This window comes from Chaetura pelagica, unplaced genomic scaffold, assembly GCF_000747805.2.
Source record: "Chaetura pelagica isolate M959 unplaced genomic scaffold, ChaPel_1.0 scaffold82, whole genome shotgun sequence".
NCBI lineage: Eukaryota > Metazoa > Chordata > Aves > Apodiformes > Apodidae > Chaetura > Chaetura pelagica.
The window spans coordinates 3,493,638-3,514,889 of record NW_009952990.1 but is presented as its reverse complement, the minus strand read 5'-3'; the positions used below and the strand labels follow the sequence as shown (position 1 = coordinate 3,514,889).

Below are 21,252 nucleotides of genomic sequence, written 5' to 3'. Positions count from 1 at the left end.
CCTTCCCTCCCGGCACCAGGCACCCGCTGCTGGGCAGGTCCCTCCCTTCCCTCCCGGCACCAGGACCCCACTGCTGGGCGGGACCCTCCCTTCCCTCCCTTCCCTCCCGGCACCAGGACCCCACTGCTACCAGCTGTGCGGAGTTTGCCTTTTTTTTTAAAGAGGTAGAGGCTCCATCAGTGAGAAAAACACTCAAACCCCAGCCTTTGGTTCAGTGATTTATTGTCTCTAGCACACAGCAGTACAGGGAGAGCTACAGTGACTGTTATGAGCACCAAGATACGTCAAAAACAAGCAAAAACGTTTTCATGAAATGTTTGTCTTGCTTACGGTAAACAGAACGACCCGTTTTTCCATGTAAACTCGGAAGTCAGGCAGGGGGAGAGTCGCTGCGAATTACATTTTAGCCTTGACTGCACTTTAAATCAACTCCGCTGGGTTCCTGCAGGACATCTGGCATCAGCCTGAGGTGCCCTGGCCACCCTACCAGCAGCTGAACCCCACAGGCTGGGCACATACACATCACCTCTTCTGTACAAATGCAGGCCCAAACCACCCAAATAACGATAGCATTAATTTGTTTGCCCACCTCTAGCACGGGCACTAAATAAGGCAGCTGTAACAGCATACAAAATTAAGGCCTGTACCACAATTGATGTACAGACAGAGAGAAAAACGGATACTTCAACTTCTCAGACAGAATAGCCAGGCACATTACAACCTACTGCAGAAAAAATAGACACATAAAGGGCTGCTTGGAGGCTCCGCTCCATCAGTGTGCCAAACCATCAGTATTTTCAATGTCAGTACATTGCAAATGAGGCAGATTCTACTTTATAAGGCTGACAAAACAAAACAACAACCCAATCTTTTGTCATCTTTCTCGTACAAGCTTACAGCAGGTTTCACTCTGTAGTCTTCTCTGTTACAAGTTTGGACAGCTGTCCATCATGGACATATCTCCATCTAAGATATGTCCATTAAAAATTAAAGAGCACTGAAGCAAACATGGGATGTGTTTGTGCCTTGCCGGCTGATCCATGTCTGCCCACATGCTCTAAAGGCAATTTATTTTTCACATCTTTACCTTAGCAGTGTGTTTTGATATGCAGATCTTTTAATGGCTATTGGTTGTATCATAAGCCAGTCAAGAACTGACTGAAACTTGTAGATCTATTACCATTATTTAGTCATTGATCTGAGCATCTCTTGGGCAACACTAGGCTATGTGCTTGCTTCCTATGTCCTAGCCAGCACATGGACAAGAGAAGCCCAGCTGAACTGACAGCTATTGAGGTTGTAGGCAAACAGAAACCACTGGTACAAAATTCAAGGTTAACTGAGCTCCTCCAAGTCTGAAATCCCTCATGACCAAAGATAAGGAACTTGCTCAACTTCTCTGACAGCTGAGAATGCAGGAGCTAAGGCAAAAGACCCACAGGCTAAAGCACCCTGAGTTTCTGGTGGGTTTACCAGACCACTGGTAAACACAGTGTCCAAGCCCTACAAAACCCACTGGGATTCAGCGAGGTTGTATCTCAGACACTGCAAACTATGATGAGATATTTGGAGGGAAGGAGGGGAGAAGTCTTACTGATTTTTTTTGCCCAGGGACACATCTTGTTCATGAAGAGCATTACAGGAGCAGAAACTGAGGCCACACATCAGCTCCAGACGTGACCAACACCACTACCCTAGCAAAGGCAAGACTCATTTAGACAGCTCAAGGTCAAACCCAACCATGCCAAAGGGTGGCACATTCAACTGTCATAAAGGGACATCAGGAAGAGATCTCCAGAGGAAAACCAGCCACATTTTAAGAGATGTGGAATGACACAGGACTGCCAAGACAGGATGTCAGTATAGGAAAGTGAAATAGCCAAGGCATGAAAAATTCCATTTTGACAGGATTAGTGTATGTGTGTCAGCATGGTGGCCAGCACGGTTGTTTTTGAATTTAACTGTTTTTCTAAAGAGGCAAGAAGCAATGTGCACATGCCAGAAATGAAACAGCTTTTGATGAGCCAAATATTAGGGTATACAAGCACTAGAGGCAGACAAAGGAAAGATGAAATGAAAAGACAGATGAAAGCAGCAGCATATTTTAGCTACAACAAAGGTAAGAAATGAAGGTAGCACAGGTAAGGGCAAAAAGTATCATAAGAGTTTAGACTGAAAAAATAGAAGTTACTTTCTCTTTTGAGACTTAAAATAAGCTAAGAGTTTAAAAGCATGGAAGATAAAGAAATAATGGGTATATGTATATACACACATTTTTCATCATACTCACAGACATTACAAATTCAAGCTTGGGAACACTGGACTGTAACTGCTGTAAGAGTAAAAAAAGCACAGGATGGATGATCAAGGAGATGCTATAAAATTGTAGCAGATAGCTACTGTACCATGGCACCACTCCTCTATTCAGAGGTGTGCTTTTAACAAAAGTCCAAAGGCTCAATTAAAAGGCAATAGCATAGATCAAAATACATACAAGATGTGAAGTGCTTGATGAAGGGAGGGAATGCACCTATGTTTTGTCACTGTTCTTGTTAGAGATGAAAGCCCAGCAACAGCACAGCTTTTAGCAATGGGACGTTAAGCTGGGAGGAGGACAATGCTCCCAGAGAAATCTGTTCTTTCTTCCAAACAACTACTCTCCAAGCAGAGATACACAGGTTGTGCAGATCTGAGGGAGCTTGTAAGATCCCACCTCAACTTGGTGCTCCCCTCAGGATGCATTAGCAGAGCTGAAGGAAGTACACACCCTTTTCTATCCTGACTTCAAAGAAGGAAAGGAATAGGACTTCTTCAATGTGGAAAGATCAAATCGTAATCTTGCTAATCTGAGTAAAAACCAAAGGAAAGGCTAATACTCCACTGGCTGTAGAAACTCCTGCAATCCCCATTTCTTAACTAGTAAAAAGCCAACAAAACCTTTCAATTAATTCCAAATATCTGTTTCTGAAGGGACACAAGACTTCTGACTTTCATGTTCTAACAAACCAACAAATACCAAACTGTTTTAATCTGTCAGACACAGTATTATCAAACACTTCTCTTTGTTCAAGCTTTTTAGTCAGCTGAGGATCTGAGGCAGTGGTAAAGCTGAATCAAAAATCAACTTTCTGGGTTTTTTTAAAGCTAGCTAGTAAAGACAGCAGAGTTTGTTCCTTACTTATTACATAAAATTTGTCTAATGTTCACCTATCCTGCAAATGCAGAATTTATTTTGCAATTGTCCTTTTCACCCTTCTCCTTCCTTCAGTTTCTTTCAGGGTAGTTAAATATTGAAACTGTAACCTCAAGCTGCATACTTACATATGCACTTATAATTATGCTTAACATGCTGCTTCCTTATACATTATGTTTAATAACTTTTGCTACTGTGAATCTTTCAGCTGTAGTTGTTGCAAAGAAAATAACTGTTTTGCAAGCACAGGTTTGTGTGCTATTACATTGAATCAGAAGTAGTCAGCTCTCCCACACTGCTAATTTCCCAGATTAAAACAACACTTTACTTAAGGATGCTGTCATAGTAAATGACTATTTGTCTCAGCCTGTAGCACTCCCCTCCTTGTTATCAAACAGATTTTAATACATCTTTGCCAGTTCAGACAGCATAAGTGGGACGGATGCAGCACATACAGCAGAGCTAGAGCTATGCTTTTACAATCTAATAGCTGTACTTCTGTTGCCAATTTGAGAAATGAAACACGTAAAACACTTGGTGCACACACTTGAAACAGGATTTCATGAGAATTTGTTTGGAGTAGAAACCAACTGGAATAAGAAAAAATCCACAAGCTACTGGGAGTGGAACCACCACAAAAATGATGGAGTGTACTCATCTGCCACTCCGTGTAAACCAGGTGGACACAGAAGAAATTAGTTTCTGCCAATAGAAACACATACTACACATTACATGTCATTTTCTTGTTTTAAACTGCTCACAGTGCTCTGTATCCACTGGTTTTGATTGTGCTAAAATAAAAACCACCGCCCTTTTATTTCTTTAAGTCAACAAAACACTGAAGTAAAAAAAATTACAAATAATTACATACAGTAAATAAATTTACTAAAAAAACAACCCTAACTTCTCAAACAATACTGCTTTTTAATAGGTTTGGCACTTCCACCACATTTTACTAAGTACAACTTTCCACAGTACCATATGCAAAGCTAAATCCTAAGTGAAAAAAACCCTAGTGTTCATTTCTAACTGGGGGAGAAGCGAGGGAGGGACACAACAAAGCACACCAGTAAAAACACCTAGTCTATACCAAACGTACCTCTCCTTTAGGGAATTTAGTAGAAAAAAACTACCACTTATAATTTAACACCAAGCTCTTCCTGGGAACCAGGATTATAGGTTTATGCTGAACACAATCTTATGTTCAAATACAGAGATAAGCAGCATTATCCCAAAACCCAAGAGAATTCCAGCATTCTGTAACAGGAAGTACCCCCAGCGGCTACATCCATGATCACTGGCATCATTGTGGAGCATTTCAGGCACCTAAACAAGCAAGAAAATGTTAAATACATTCAAAATAAGCAGTTACTTCAAACCCAGTTCTTCAACTATGAGGAGTCTTACTGCTCTAGTCTTTTCTGTTGACTGTATTAATACTACTCTTTGAATGAGGTGTCACTCAGCATGAATGGTGTTATCAGAATGTACTTTCATATTTAGAGAATCTGTGATGTTCTAATTACTGTTTTTGTTATAATTATGCTGATGTCTTAATCATATCCTGAATAAATGGTTGGTTTATTTACCAACTCAATCAAGTCACACCAAGAATTTTATTCTTAAAAGGACAGTTAAGTTTTAACAAACATTCACCAAATACTTTGAATTTCTGAGGTGCCTACTTCTGAGGTACAGTACAGGTTTTAATACAATTCTGCCTTCATCCTAAGAGGCAGTAACAAATGGAAGATGTCCCTGCCCACTGAAGGGGCTTAGAACTAGATAATCTTTAAGGTCCCTTCCAATCAAAACCTTTCTGATTCTATGTTTTGCTGCAAAAGTGGAAGCACATTTGGTGGTGCCAATAGCATGCAACTCGCAGCCTTACTAGCTGTTATATTAACCACTGTCAGAAGGAATATTTTCACTCTAACTGCCTGTGTTTAACAGCTAAGGGAGAAACAATCCCTGTTCCTACAACAGTCTAAATAAAAAGGCTTCCACCTTAACATTTAACGTCCAATTTAACATTTCCTTACACTGCACACTCATCAGTATCTTCAAATGCAGAAACAACCAAAAAAAAATAAAAATACAGAGGGAAAAGAAGTGGAAGAATTTGAGATCAAAATACACTTGGCATTAATTCTTAAACTGTATTACCTAACCCAAGTAAGTCTAGCCACTTACCATATCCACAAGAGCCACATACATGAACAAGCCAGCAGTAAGTGCAAATATCCACATTGAAACATTGTCTGCATAATGGCCGATAAGAATCCCGGTCATCATTCCAAGGTAGGCCAGCATAGCCGACAGAGCATTATAAAGCACAGCTTGCTTGACAGTCATACCAGCTTTTAGAAGTACAGCAAAATCTCCTGCCACAGGGAAAAGAAAAAACTAATTTTCATCCTCAGGTCATTTTTACAGTGTTCCCAAGGTATTCTCTTACTTAAAGGAGAACTAAGCTATTTTTATGCCGGCATCTGCCTTATGTTTTTTTCCTTCTGAAAATCAGAAATCTCTGGGCAACAGAAAATTGAGAAGTGCACATGAAGAACAACACAGCAACAAACACTGTGATAACCTCACAGGCTTAGGATTTTTGGAGGAAGCAGCTTTTAATGTAGTTTGTATTGAAACCAACATTGTAAAATACCTGATATGCATGAGTGTTCTAAACAAGTAATAAAACATTCCCACTTTATTGCATAAAGCAATACTGATAATTGCATTTATTATCCTGTTACTGTTCTTTTTCCTTTGTCTGTTTTAATTTAGAGTATTTATTAATTTCTCTGTAGGATCATTAACATCTTATTTTCCCTTGAAGGAATGATAGACTACCAACCAGAAAGGGGTTTTCCATCATTCAAAATAGTGGGGTTTTTTTGTTTAGATAAATTAGATCTGAATCAGAGTATAATTTTATAAATTTGAAATAAAATGGATTCTAGATAAAAATATTATCTCCAGTTAAAGTAAACAAAAGCCATCTTCAAAGCTGAGTTCAGTAATTTGTTACAGCAGCTGTTCCCAAAATATATTGCAATTAAAATGAACTGGTATGTCATAAACATTGTTTAGAATTCATAACAGAAGGATTCAATTTTATCTCCAGCTACCTTCATCTAGTCCCAATTGTTTCAATATTCCTACAGCACTTCATGACCTCGAGAACATATTTCTGTCAAGTTTTTTGAGCTGATTAGAGAATCACAATTTAAATTTTAGAGTATTTTTTTCCCTATCAAAGCCAACAGAAAATTTGAATCTAAAATTATCAGATTCATAACATGAATTTATTTTGCATATTTGCAGCAACAACATTTAGTATGTGTAGTTAATACAAGTTCTATGATTCCTGTGGAATCTATATTAAGATGAACAAGATTAAATTCCTTCCATGTCATAAAGCAAAGTACATTTTCTTCAGAGTAGCGTATTTCTGTACAACATTGTTGTACAGACAATTATATAGCAAACTGTTTAATAAATTGTTTGATGTATACACATACTGGTTTACAAGCCCTAGCAAATGAAATTGAACCTTCTACTTCCTAAGGAATTAAAGTGCAAGCAAACTGTTCTTTCCTCATTCAATACACCACATACAACTGTGGCAATGACAGCTAAGAAAGAATTACCAGTTACATATTCAAAATTATTTGACAATTAGAAAGATCAGCTTCATTCCAGGTTAAACCAAGCTGCACTGCAAAATGGCCAAATACTATATTTACAAGGTAAGACGTGCATTCCCATAATAGATTATGGTCATTAATTTAAATCAGTAGCGTTTGAAAAACAACCTCTCTCTAGTAAAGATTTTTAAATAGTTCCAAGTGTACAGCTACCGCAGATCTTTGCAAAGCTTAATGGAAAAGCAGCAAGTGTTATGCAGAAAGTAGTTCAGCTGATTGTGACCTCCCTTTCAACAGCACAAGTGCAAGACAAAGATGAGAAAAACAAATTCTGACACGTATTCCCCTGCAATTCACAGTTTATGTGGCTACAGAGAATTAGAACTTCAACTGAACTATACAGAGCCAGTTGTAAAAAACTGCAAGACTGAGTTAGAAACCCAGTAGCTAGAATACTGAGATTTTTAAAAGGAAGATGGATTAAATTAATAAAACATTCTTTGACTAAATCAGAAGTATTCTTGAGTAGACAACCTGAAAGAGATTAAGTTTTCTGATGAAACTTTGCTATGCCACAGAAGGAAGTCAGTTATTCTCCAAAGTGCACCTGGAAGTACCTAGGTAGCTGCAGCATATGGAGATATCAGGGTCTTACCTAGCTCATGAGGTAATTCATGGCAAAATACAGCCACAGAAGTGCTTAAACCACTAGATAACCCTTCAGTAAAGGCTGCTCCTATGAAGAGAAAAAAAACACACAACAACAAATTCAAAACATTATTGCATATTCAGACATCAACTTCAGGAATATTATTGTACTTGCTCATATCAGATTAGAACATACTAGTTTCACTCATTTTTCTTATGCTTGGGAAGAATTTAAACTTTAAATTAACAGTTGTTTATGCCTTTTAAGTTTCGAAATTAGAAGCAACATGGAATCCTCCAAAATAAATTTCACTACCTTATTTCTGAGCTAAGTTAAATACCTTTCAACAATACAACCCTCCCAAAAAATGGCAGTAAATGAAATACTGTCAGAAAATACACTTTTTTTTAAAGATACAAAGGCAAGAAAGCAGCTCAACTACTTCAAAATCAGAGACTGGAAAAGAGAAGCCAATTCAACAGTCAGAGAGGCTACATGGTCATGTGAGCAGGAGCAAAAGACAGTGAATTCTAGACAGCTTCCACATAAGTGAGTCATCATACTTTAAGTGGAAGAAAAAAAACCCAAAACAAAACACATACCCCCCTTAAAGTAGTCCAACAGTCCTCATCTTTTTTGTTTTCTCCACTCCTGTTGCTTGCTATTTTTCTTAATTGACAGCAGCTCAGGAGGAAGCTGCCCAGACTAGGGCTGAAGAGCAAAACTTCAGCTCACAGACAGCACAGGAGGTCCCCAGCTGCATGCAAAGCCTCACCAAGGGGTGCAGCAGAACCACAAACAGCTTCCTCTTCAGCTGGTACCAGGAACTTGCCGGGAGGCCACAGGGCCCAATCACAGCAGTTTGGCAGGCAGGGCACCCAGGAGTTCTGCTCAGAGAGGAAGAGCTATAATGGCGGTAAGACCACAGGAGAAAATCCTCTCTCTCTGCTGGGGTTGCCTCTACCCAGATGTAACTTCTGAGGGTGAAAACTGCCATATAAGTCTTTATCTGAAAGTCCTGCCTGCAGTGCCAGCAACAACAGCCTTACCTCTGGGGTGCACACTGTAGCACTCAGTGAAGGAGATGCAAGCAGCAGTGAGCAGGCAGCTCTGGATGAGGGATAATAAACAGGGGATTCAGAGGGCTGTCAGAAGAGGTTCTACAGAGGCAAAAGCCCAACTCCCTTCAGACTAAAGTGGCAGCACCAAAGCAGTGCTTTAACAGGAAACATGAACTCCCAGATGGGTAACATTTGAAAACAGTGAATCCTGGTGACAGCAAGAACCCTCAATCCCTAGCAGATTTGCAGCTGATAATCTAAAGACGGTCATGACCGCGGCAGCAGAGAGAGGATAAAGGAGTTCTGCCCAGTCCAGAATATTTGCTCAGTACATCAGATCAGGCCAGCAATGCAAAAAGAAAGAATTTCAGTGGCAGGAGATTCCTTCACATACAGGAAAGAGGGCAGACCTGCCTATCAGAGCTCCTGCCCAGGGAAGTACATTTTTTTGTTTAGAGCCTGCCTTGATGATGCTGTGGAGACACCACCAAAGCTTGTTTGGCCTATCATGGATAAAAAGACTCCCTAGAAAGACAGGATACAAGTAATTTTTTTCCCCGATCTACATAAAAGAGTTTCTGACTGCACAGGAGCTCCAGTACAAAACCACATATGAATGCATCCCATATGCCTTTTATTTCAGTGGCAGGAGATTCCTTCACATACAGGAAAGAGGGCAGACCTGCCTATCAGAGCTCCTGCCCAGGGAAGTACATTTTTTTGTTTAGAGCCTGCCTTGATGATGCTGTGGAGACACCACCAAAGCTTGTTTGGCCTATCATGGATAAAAAGACTCCCTAGAAAGACAGGATACAAGTAATTTTTTTCCCGATCTACATAAAAGAGTTTCTTGACTGCACAGAGCTCCAGTACAAAACCACATATGAATGCATCCCATATGCCTTTTAAGTCAAGATCAGGTCAAGAACAGAACACTAGGAATATGGAAACCACCTAGCCAAGAAAAGGTGATAAGGCTACCTGTGAATAACCGCACAAGACATCATCATTCACATCAGAGTTTTCAGTTCTGGGCACACACTCCAGGATGCTCCTTAATTGTATTGTAAATGGTTTCCTGGTGCAAATGATAGAAGAGCCAGACAGGATTAGAGTTCTCCTTGACCCACTGCTCACAACAAAAAACGGAGAGCAAATAGAGAAAAAAATGGCATCTTGAGCTCTAGTGAGCATGAGGTAACTAAGTTCAGGACACAGAAGGAGGCTGGGAAAGGAAGAAGCAAAATTAGGACTGAATTTTAATGAAGCAGACTTTGACTTACTTCAAGAATTGCAGGTTAGAATACTCTGGGAATCAAAGAGGGAAAAGCACCCAGAAGAGATGGCTGATTTATAAAGCAAACTTAACAGTGTGCAAATGAACTACCCCATTTGCACAGGAATACTAGCACTTCCAACAGAAGGCACACCCAGCTAAGCAGAGTGTCTTAATTCATTAAGACTCAGAAAGGAAACACAAAAAGTAGAAACAAAGAGTAGCAACAAGAGAGATAAAACAGTAGAACAAAAAGTAGGAAGACCAAAGCGCAGCTGGAGCTAAGACTAACAGGACATGCATTCTTGGGTGCATTAAGAAGCTGGTAGCCAGTAAGTCAAGGGAGGTTATCCTCTCCCTCTATTCTGCCCTGGTGACGCCATGTCTGAAATAGTGTGTCCAATTCCAGGCTCCTCAGTTCATAAAGGATAAGGAACTACTGCAAAGAGTCCACTGCTGGGCCACAAACATGATTAAACGAATGGAGCATCTGCCCTATGAGGAGAGGCTGAGAGAGCTGGGTCTGTTTAGCCTGGAGGAGACAAGGGGGATCATAAATGCTTAGAGAATGGGTGTCAGGAGGATGGGTCCACTCTTTTCACAGTGTCTAATGACAGCACAAGGGGCAAGAGGAACAAGCTGCAGCATAGGAGGTTCAAGTTAAACATAATAAAAAATTTCTTTACTGTAAGGGTAACAGAGCACTGGAACAGGCTGCCCAGAGAGGTTGTTGGAGACATTAAAAAACCCGTCTGGACGTTTCCTATGTGATCTGTTGTAGGTGATCCTGCTCTAACAGGGGGGTTGGACTAGATAATCTTCAGAGGTTGATTCTAACCCTGACAACTTTATGAGATCAACACTAACAAGAAAGAACTCTACAGGAATGCTACCTGAGAAACAAAAGTGCAGGAAAAATTTGGGTCTGTTGATGGGTGGGAAAAGGAACCAAGCAGCAGACACTGAAGGCTGAAGCACCAGCACCACCTCCACATCAGTCCTAATAGACAATGCCAGGTCCCAAATCCCAGCACTATTCCAGAAATAAAGAGATGAAAAACAGAAGAGAAGCAACAGTTTGGAGACACTTAGAAAAAACTAGACATGCTCAGATGCATCCCAGGATGGGACTCACCCAAGGGTGCTGATAAAGTTTACTGGTATGACTGGAAGGCTGCAGTCTATCATCCATGGAAAACCATGTCTACAGAAGGCTTTAGTGAATTTGTGTTGTGATGTATTAAAATATGCTTAAGATATAATTTCTCTCAAAAGAACTAAATAAAAATATACACAAGATTAATGCAAAAATAGTGTTCTGCATTTCAGTTATTTAGTTGAAGCTACACGGAGAAGTTTCAATCACAGAAGATAATATTGTACAATTAGTGAGATGCAGCTGTTACAGAAAAGCACTTTAAAATCTTATTCCCACGTAATTAGTGTAACAGATTTGAGGAAAAAAGTAATAGATGGAAGTTATTAATAAGAATCACATTTAGTGAAACCACTTAAGTGGAAGGTTACCCTGGCTAAAGCTATCTTCCCAGAAGCATTAAAATCTTCACTTAAACAGAAGTGAAATACTATACAAGTAGCACTGATATTTTCACATCATCATCAAATCCATGTTTTTCTGTAATACTTTTGAGCACATCCAGAACTGAAGGAAGCCTACATTTCCATTAGCCTGAACAAGCTACACGGAAGGACTTCTAAAAGCTATTGCTCTCACTTGTCCAATAAGCCTTTATTAAATCTTCCTCATACTTTTCACTTCATAACTATAGTGTCATAGCTCCTTCCCAAATCTCCCTGATGCCAAGAGGTAATTGATTCTGCGTGTCATTTGTATGCAAATCTTCCTTCTACCCCATTTTCACTACTGAACTGCTCGGAAATTTACATTCCATGCTTCAACTTTCATCAAAAATGAGATTAAATCAGATGGTCTCTTTTCACATTATACTCTGAATTGATTCAATTTGAACAATTTCAAGTACAGTGAGAAAACAGTTATTATTGAGTTTGCTCCTCAAACAAGAATGAACTTGTTCTACAATAAAATTTACAGAAAGACTGATGAACTGACCCCAGTATACTGTACAAGCTGGAAATTAATCCAATACCTGTGAATTCACAGATGAGTTTAAATACTAAAGTCAAGATTATGAAAGACTAGCATAAGAACCAAGGATTACTGATTTGATGTCACTTTCTAGAACTTAATTTAACCTTTTAAATTTGCAATGCCAGTAGTCTGGTATTGCTTTCCTTCTAGACAAAACAAGGAAGTTCCCAAACCTGACCTCCCAGGAAGAAGTCCAAAACTTAATATTAAATGTTATTTCTCTGATAAAGAAATACTTTCATTGAAGCACTGACAAAAAAAGACCGAACCACAACAATATGTAAAGGAAAAACCATTACAAAAATATATATGTTCTGATTACATGTAAACTAACTGCTTATACCAGTTTAAATTTTAAAACTCCCACAAAAATGGACTGTGCTCAACTTTAAGATTTGAGGATAACTGGTGTTTAAAAAAGTAACTTTTCTAAAAATGCTTTATCAAGAAGAGAGACTGAGCCTGTTTCAAGATTAAGGACAGCACACTGAGTATCTGAAGGTATCTACTTGTGCTACACTATTTTAATAAGTGCAGACACTCTTAATCCAAAAATGTGCATAAAGGCAACATAGACTTTATTGGTATCTTCTCCATTAATTATATTTCTGACACATACCAGCTAACTAATGTCCTACTAATTAATGCCCTATTCACACGTTCCTAGAATACAAAAAGCAGCATAAACCTTCTGTGGAAGGTTAGTAGAAGCACTATGAAGAACTGCAATGTTGTTGCTTAGTGGATAGGAAGATCTGTATGTGACAGGAGTGCTATGCAAAATTGTAAAAGCACCTTAGAGAATACAATGCCTTGAACCAAATTCATTCTACAGTGAAATGAATGCTAGCCTACCTCCTACAGCACAAAACTCAGATATACATTGCCTAATCCATGCAGGTAATCTTCAGGCTAAAGCACAGAGAAACCAGGGTCCCACCTCCCTGCTCACCAGTGCTCTGGGGAAACTGTGTTGTGTAACCAGGCCCAATACAGGCAAAGCCAAATGTGCAAAGTGGAGAACTTGACCATGCTGTGTAACAAGCGAAGATGAAAGAAAAAAATAAATCAAGCAGCCAACAATAGTAGTGGCCTGACTGAAGAGAAAAAAACAGGTACTTTGTGACCAAAAAGACAACCTTGTCTTAAAAAAACAAAAGAAAACAAAACCTCAAAAGGAATTGCTAAGCACTTACAGGCCTTGAAATACGAAGTCAGCTCTAAGTTCTAAATACTGTTATATAAGCCTAGCTTTAGTTTTGAAGAAGGTTATTTTGAACTTTGCAAAAAGAAATAAAACAAAATTTTTAGATTTCCCACAGAACCACAGTTGTAAGCACATATTTTGTTTCATTTAGTCACTATCTCCAGGCTGTTAAACTGACTATTTTTCTTATTCATTCAGAGCTCCTATCAGATAAAAGTTTAGGCTTCAAAGATCCACCACTACTTGTTCATGTTCCTAATAAAGAGGTGACAGCAAGAAGACTTCACTGTCCTCACATACAACCAAGCTGCAGTGTCCAAGCTACCACTTACCAATTGCTAGGCCATCACTAAAATTGTGTAGTCCATCTCCCATAATCACCATCCATGCTAGAGTTGCTATCCCAGCATCCTTCAGTTCTTCAAGTGAGTAGCGTTGACTGTGACTGTGGGGATGATGGTTCTGATGATGATGGTGATGCAGAATATGATGGTAGTCGTGGTGATGATGACTAAGATGATCTGTCTGTCCTAGAGTATCGTGTAAGTGAGAATGACATTTGTTTCTACAGCCCCTGGAAGTGTATTCATTGTCAACCTCCTCTCGATGAGAATGAGCTATCATCACTTCCTCCTCTTCTTGTACAATTGGCTGCTGAGAGATGAAGGGCGATGGATCTTGAGAGTCTGTCCCTAGATAGCCCTCAGGCCCTGTTACAAAAACACAAGGGATAATATTACACATTTTTTAAAATCACCTAGGAAGCAAAGATACAGTAAAAAAGTTGAATACGTGAGACAGAAAAGAAGAAACCAGTAAGTCTAGCAGTTGAGACTAATACCCCAGCTTCTGGTAACACAAAGTTGTTTTGTTTCCCCAGGGTTTCCACAATTTATCTTTAATCACATTTCTGAGATAATTGCCAATAGTTCAAAGTAAGAAGAAAACCTGTAGCTTCTGTTCCTTACTACTGAAGCAGCCCCTACATTACAACCACAAATGCCTGCTCTAAAAGGTAGAAAAAAAGCTTTTAACACAACAGCATAAGGCTCTACGTCCCAGTTTCAGAGAATGAAGGCTGTTAGTTCAATTGCTTCACAAAGCGTCTGGAAAGCATATGCCATTTATTCATCTTAGGGCTGAAGAAAAAGAATGCAGAAGAGATTTATGTAAACTCCTCTATTAAAAATACAGGAGTTTATTTTTCAGTTGTTGAAAATTAAACACTCAAAAAAGAGTCATCAACGTAGACCATGAAACCTCCTCATATAAACATGAGCGTCACATGAAGGTTAGATACTTTAACTCCTAGAACTTGCTAAATTATTCCCCTGCAATTAAGTGAACACTTATTTTTTGTGCTGTACCAACAGCTTCTATTCGTCACAACATTCTGAAAAAAACGAACGTCTCAGCTACAAAAGCTAGCAAGTGAGGTGTTTTGGCTTACAACATGATCTTGGGGACATGTGATCATTTGCAATCCAAATACTTCAAGTAAACTCTAGGATTTTAGATTATCAACATTATAGCTAAATAAATAACAAAAGATAGGAAAAAATACTTAAGATATATAGGAATCTAAGTAAGGGATCACACAAAACATTTAACAGTCTAAAGAGAGTTATAGAAACCAGTAGGTACAAAAAATGGTTAATTCATTACTTCGAACCTACTGATCCTTTTTAAAGGAAAGCAGCAAACAGAGCTAGTCCTCTACATATCAATGCACAGACAGGTTTTGTTTTGAAAAGAATATAGGTAGCGATCCAACCTACAGTACGAAGCAGATCTATGAGCTATTAATTAGGTGGGTTTTTTTTAAACAGCACTGCCACAAAATAACAACATGCAATATTGCTGAGACTTACGATCGTCTGCATCTAACTTTTCTTCATTTGCTGAGAACTTCTTACTTTCTCCATCATCTTCATTTTTTTTCTTATTCCAAAAGAAAATACTGTAGTTATGAATATTTTACTTATTTTTCAGGATATACATGAGTAATTATATTCACAACATTCATGCAGCCTGTACAGAAAGAGGACAACATGGAAGCTATATAGAGCACAGAAGAGGAACATTAGAAACTCATTTAAGTCCAATACAAAGGTTCCTCAGGCTCAAGAAGAAGAAAAAAACAACCAAAATCCAAACAAACCCACACACATACATGCATGAATACCCCACACTTCTGAACAAGAAATAAGCAGAGGTGCCCATCTGAGAAGCAAAACACATCAAATACTTAGTAAAATTTATTCCACTGTTCTTTCCATTGTAGTGCCATTTATTTTTTCCAGCATACTGAAGAAAAATCAGGTAAAACATGTAACTGTTGCTCACTAATGTTTGTACCACAATTTATAATGAGTGATTCAATATTTAGAAAGGCACAGTTAGTCTAAGAGGAAATCTATTCCTAGTGGCTGAGAGAAGGACACAGAAAAAACTTGCTTTGCTTGGAATTCTTCTTCATGTCCCCTTTGGCAAATTAATGTAACTAGAAATAGGAAAAGTGATCCTCTATTGCTCACAATCAGTTTAATTTCAGTAAAAACCACACCAACACAACCTCCTGTGACCAACATCAAAGAGCTTACAGTGCCTCTGCTCCAAGACTGCTGCCTTAATGACCAACACTAAAACTAAAGAGAGATTATCAGTCATTGAGGTAGCCTAGAAATTAGCTACTTTTCAGCTAAGTAATTTACTAGCTTTCTTCAAAACAAAGAAGATATTAAGATATTGCCAGCTTTTACTCTGATTTTTTTGCCAAGTCAACTTTTACGTTGTTGTTTATTCCTGCCTACACTAGCCTGTAACAACTGTATGAGGCTATCTTATCAGAATCACCTTGAGATGTAAGCAGGAAGTTAATAATGAACAGTAGTTTCTTAAATCACTCTGTTAAAACAAAGGGCACTATTAGATGTTTCCTTATTAAACAATCTACTGTTGTGTTAAGCCTGTGCTGTATGTTTGGTTAAGGAAATAGCTCAGAGGTCTTCCATAGCAGGACCACACAAAAAGTTACGATGTAATTTAAAAGTACACATCACTAATAAATGAGATTATAACACTAATCAAGTCAGCAATCACTATGAAATCCAGACAGATAGATGATACTCAAGTCTGTTTAAAAGTGCATTCAGAAATGATCATGCAATACAATGTAACTTCAAAATAATAGTTTCTCTACCTTTTTCTTCTTGTCTTTAAACTGCTTTATTAAAGTGATCAAATGCTCCGCTAGAAACATGAAATACAAGCCTCCAAGTGCTGTAAGTCCCTTCCATGTAGAATCCAGGTAATTACTCTCCTCCGTGCTTTGAAAAATGAGATTTTTGAACATAGAGCCTTTATTTTGTTCAACCAGAGGCTTCTCGTGGTGATGGTTTCCATGAGACTATGGAGAGAACCCAATGGGAAAGTCATCATATTAAAAATAAACTGTAACATAAGAAACACAAAGTATTCTTCACATTCTTTCCCTCAGGTCTGGAGTCCAGACTTAGCAATTTTCATGAGGTAAATGCGCTGGTTTCAAACTGAAACAGTTATGCATAAATCTGTTGATAGGCAGAGGCACTGCAAGGCCTGGTGTTCATCCCCTCACTGCAGCTACATCCCTACCACTCCACACAAGATGCACAAGTGCCCCCCTTGACACCAAAAAGGAAACTGCATTTTAAGTAGTCATCACAGGCAGCACACCTATTATTTCCCATGTAAAACTGCTCATAGACACCAAACAGCTTTTTCTACAAGGAACTTGAAAATAGTCTTCTTTAAAGGAAGTCTGACATTCAACCTCTCTTCACTGGCTACTCTTATGTTTAGAATAAAAAAAAAAACAAACAACAAACTTCTAGGACATCTTACTCACACTTTTATATTTACATAACCTCACAGAGCAAATGCAAGTGTAACTGGCAGGAAGAACCCCCTGATGAATGACAGGCAGGGCTCAGAAACCACCTCAGGATCTGCAGTCCTTTTGATCCATCTTATCTAAACTCTGGAACAAGTTACCTTTTCTGGTGCTGAGGGAGGGAGAGAGTGGGGCAGAGGTAATATCTATTTAAGGGCTTCAAGAAAGCTAGAAATTTAGTAATTTCATTGTCCATATTACATAACAACACTACATGTAACTCCAAAGTATATCAAGTAATGCTTTTCCAGGACTTCAGAAATGCTTGACTCCAATAAAAAAATTAATATGGATAAGCAATCAACATTGGTGGCTGATAACAGAAAATACTGGAATCTCTTTCACATTGAAAGTGCATATTTAAATGCAGTAATTTCTGCTATCTATAAAGTTCATTAAACTGGAAAAAGAAAATAGAGGCAACATTGCAGTAAGTGACTAAAAAAAATATGCAAAATTCTTGCAGGCAAGGAATAACAAGTGACTTAGCAGCATTTATGACTGAGAACAGTAAATAGATTGAGAGATAATGGTGTGAAGTTCTTACATTGAAAGGCCTGTGAAATGACTAATACTAACAGTTCTAACTGGGAAACCTTACCATCAGATAATCTACTTTACCAGGCTGAGAAGTGACTCACCAAATAGGTACTAATAGGGATTAAAACACTCACTAAGCAGTACAGGCAGGTGTGAAACATTCTGCTTTGAGATAACGAATGAAACAGTAATTAATACTTACATGTGGAAGGAGATGCAAGAAGGCATCTCCACTCAAAGTTCCCACAGCCAATGCCACAAGAAAACTTAGAAGAAATTTGAAAAAGACACGATTCATCAGCGGTACCAATATAACACCCAGTAAGGAAAGAAAGCTGATGACAGAGATGGATATAAAACCACCAATCCAAGCTGGGGAAATAAGAAAAAAAAGTAACAACAGTAAGTAACAGCTGTATGAGATTTTGATGCTTAACATTCCTGTTATCAATCACACCTGATCATTTGATTAATTGGATGTTAATAAATGGTACACCACACCTCAAAAATTACTCTCTAGACACAGTCAAGTGCCAAAAGAAAATTACAAATTTCTTTCCACTTTGAAATATATTTCTCAAATGTATAACTACCATAAATAGGTTTCCAGTAATCCTTTATTCCGTGTTAAAAAAGTAACCTACCTATTCGCAGAGAGTAACTGTCTGAAGGATGTTCAGCTTTTTCACTAGTTGCATGGACTATACAGGATTTGCCATCGATCTGATTAATAAGAGCTGGACATAGGTAACTGAACTCGGTAGGAGTCAACAATACTTGAGTGCCTATTCCATGAGACTGCATAAGTTTTGATGCACTGGAGCACTGTGAAAAGACACAAGTGTCAAAAGATTAACTAGAACCAAAATACCATTATATATATCAAGAGGACTGCACATCCCATTTTAAGTGAAATGCAGAGGCATCACAGGAAAACAGCTGTATCAACAGCAATTAAAAACTGGTAACAAAGCAACTAGGAACCGTACCTCCCCCCCCCCCCCCATCTGGCTCACACAGCTAGTTCAAGAATCCTGGCAGATGAGGCATAATTATCACTCACTTTCAGAACAAAGGGGTCAGATGCCTTGCTGTGCAAGTAGGAAAAGGCTGACATTTTTCACTTAGTTTTACAGGCTATATAAGGAAGTAGTAAGGAGGTCAAATATCTTTTCACAGAAGTGATTACTTATGGAAAGTCTTGTACAGATCATGTCACACATGCACTTCCCTCAGTGACGATTTCCCCACTGAATGACGTCCAGTCTCTCTAGATTTCAATCACAGGAGCACTTCTGCTCCAACTGAGCAGAACACTGAACAACTTGTGAATTCAGCACCTATGATCACATGCCACACGACACCCACTCCAAGTTATCTGGCATGGCTGCATACATCAAGACCCCAGCTTTTTAAAGCCCTTAATGGAAAAGGATCTGATTGTGTAACGAAACTGTACACAACACAACTATGGTGTTAACTGCGAGTTTTTACTATTTTAAAGGAACAGAAAACGTTTTGCACCCATCTTTCTCACAATTGCATATAAAGAGGATAGAGGGAGGGGGCTGAAGGAGGAAGATGCCAGTTACTTCTGTGCAAAGCTGCACTACCTGCCATAAGATCATCTAACACTTGTGGAGCAGCTTTGATAAGAATGACAGTATTTTAACTAGATTTTTTTATCTTCACATTATTAGGAAAACAAGATTCTGGCAGGGCTGCAAGTTTCAAATTTGAAAAAAAGTGTTTATGATTTTTAGTAGTATTTAAAAATTACACCAAAAAAACCCACCAAACCTACAAGTATGTTTATACTTAATGTAAATACATTATTTCTTTTTAGGAAAAAAAAAAAAACACAAACAAAAAACTAAATCACATATATGTTCTTCTCTGAGCTTGTGAACATAACATACCTTCAAAATGTTCAAGTTTCAAGGAAAGTTGTGTGCATCTTGCTATAAGTACCTGACAAATAAGCCATAACAACATTCCCAGTGGATCTGAATTCCCAAGAAAACAAAATAATCGGTCTCACCTCCTGGGTATTTTGCTTTTTCAGTTTAGAATACAGGTAACTTCCTCTTTCTGATTCCTTGGGAGAAGCACGAGACTCATTGGCTTTGCTGTTGGCAAGCCAGCTTGCATTGTTTCCACCTGTGACATTGATGCCATTAGAGCTAGTCTGACCTACACGGGCAACCAGCTTGGCTTCCCCAGGCTGCACATTCTGCAACTCAGAGTGGCCATCTGTGGGAGCAGTGATGATCTCATTAGCCGTGTTCTTGCTGCGTACAAAGTTCTGCTGATGTTCCACATTCTCTACCTTATGAGGTTCCTTCGAGCGACTGCTCCTGTGGTCTTTGCTAGCCTCAGATTCATGATTTGGACAAAGAGTCTTCTCCGTATTTTTACTCAAAGAAACATGATTATGATGAAGGTGGTGGTCATGGTCGTGATCACGGTCTATTTTGATCCGTTTCATTTTATCTATGCCGATGTTCTGGAGTAGTTTTCTAAACCCGTCAACTGAGAGCGAGTTGTTTTCTCCATAACGATGGAAAAGTTCTTGGAGGTGAAACTTCTGTATTAACCCTGCCAAGTCAATATTAACACAAGCTGCCTTTTCTGGAAAAGTTCTCTCTGATGTATGCACAACAGTAGCTGTCTCCAACCCATTATAGCATTCAGACAGTAGTATGGAAAATGACACAAGGAAAGCGACCGATATTGCGCTCTCCATTGCAGGTTCTTTTGCAGGAAAAAAATATCTAGAAAACAAACCAAAAAAAATTAGCAGTTTGGATACAACCGATCACATCTTGCTCTGCAACAGATGTTTGTAATTTGTTTTAACCAAAAAAACCCACAACAAACCCTGCTCAAAGAATCAATGCAGTAAGAGAAAAGCCATGCTTTTCACGTCCAGTGTTTTTCCCAATCATGTGGCCTCCGACAACAGGAGGTGAAGCTGCAGCAAGATCAGTGGCTATAAACACCACCCCTCCCTGGTGCAAGCTCACCTTTGTTTGGCTTAGCTCGAGTCACTTTCCTAAGGCAAGCTTAGCAACGAGAGAGAGCATCCTCAAGGCTGCAACAACCGAGCTCTAGTTTAGGCTTTTATGGTGCTAAACCCCCCCCCCAAACTTTATCATTTCACTCTTGGCAAATAAATCAATACTACGCATTACATTTTCCTACTTAAAAAGCAGAATTCCAAATCTTCCATGGCTGGATTTGCCAGAGCTCTTGGCAAGCCAGCACTCCACCAAAATTTTTCACACTGTCACATTGTAGCTGTGTTTTACCACCGCTGTTATGCAGCCCCTTCCACTAACCAGGCAGACCACTGCTTCTGGCTTAGTGTTCACGAGCGAGAGGCTTGCGTGATTTATTCCACAAGAGCTCCAGCAAGGCTATGCATTAGCTGGTGTTCAGGCCGCACGCAGGAGCAGGCCAGAGGGCTGCCGCAGCCCTTCCTCAGGGAAGCACAGAGAACATCACGCAACACATAGAACTTCATACTTTTCAGTAAGACTATAACCAGCCGTAAGAGCCCAGCACCACCGCCGGGACCAGCAGCAGCAGCAGGAGTGCTGCGGCTCCCC

At 39.1% G+C, this 21,252-nt stretch overlaps 1 protein-coding gene across 1 annotated transcript; it reads right to left on the bottom strand.

Annotated features, from left to right (window-relative positions):
- Window positions 1-4,366: 4,366 nt before the first annotated feature.
- SLC39A6 (solute carrier family 39 (zinc transporter), member 6) lies at window positions 4,367-20,387 on the bottom strand. The gene is made up of 9 exons (XM_009996491.1): window positions 19,683-20,387; window positions 18,286-18,466; window positions 17,844-18,013; window positions 16,370-16,576; window positions 15,039-15,108; window positions 13,500-13,877; window positions 7,499-7,579; window positions 5,387-5,577; window positions 4,367-4,519 (listed from the first exon to the last, which is right to left on the bottom strand). The coding sequence occupies exons 1-9, from the start codon at window positions 20,385-20,387 to the stop codon at window positions 4,367-4,369; spliced, it is 2,136 nt and encodes a 711-aa protein (XP_009994793.1).
- Window positions 20,388-21,252: the final 865 nt, after the last annotated feature.

Bases quoted from the DNA above. Each gene is read 5' to 3' on its own strand.
- SLC39A6 (XM_009996491.1), bottom strand. From the start codon at position 20,387: ATGGAGAGCGCAATATCGGTCGCTTTCCTTGTGTCATTTTCCATACTA. The intron at 15,109-16,369 runs GTAGAGAAACTA...TTTTGGAATAAG, and splicing joins TTAAAGACAAGAAGAAAAAG to AAAAAAAATGAAGATGATGG. The intron at 5,578-7,498 runs GTAAGACCCTGA...TCCCTGTGGCAG, and splicing joins TGAATTACCTCATGAGCTAG to GAGATTTTGCTGTACTTCTA.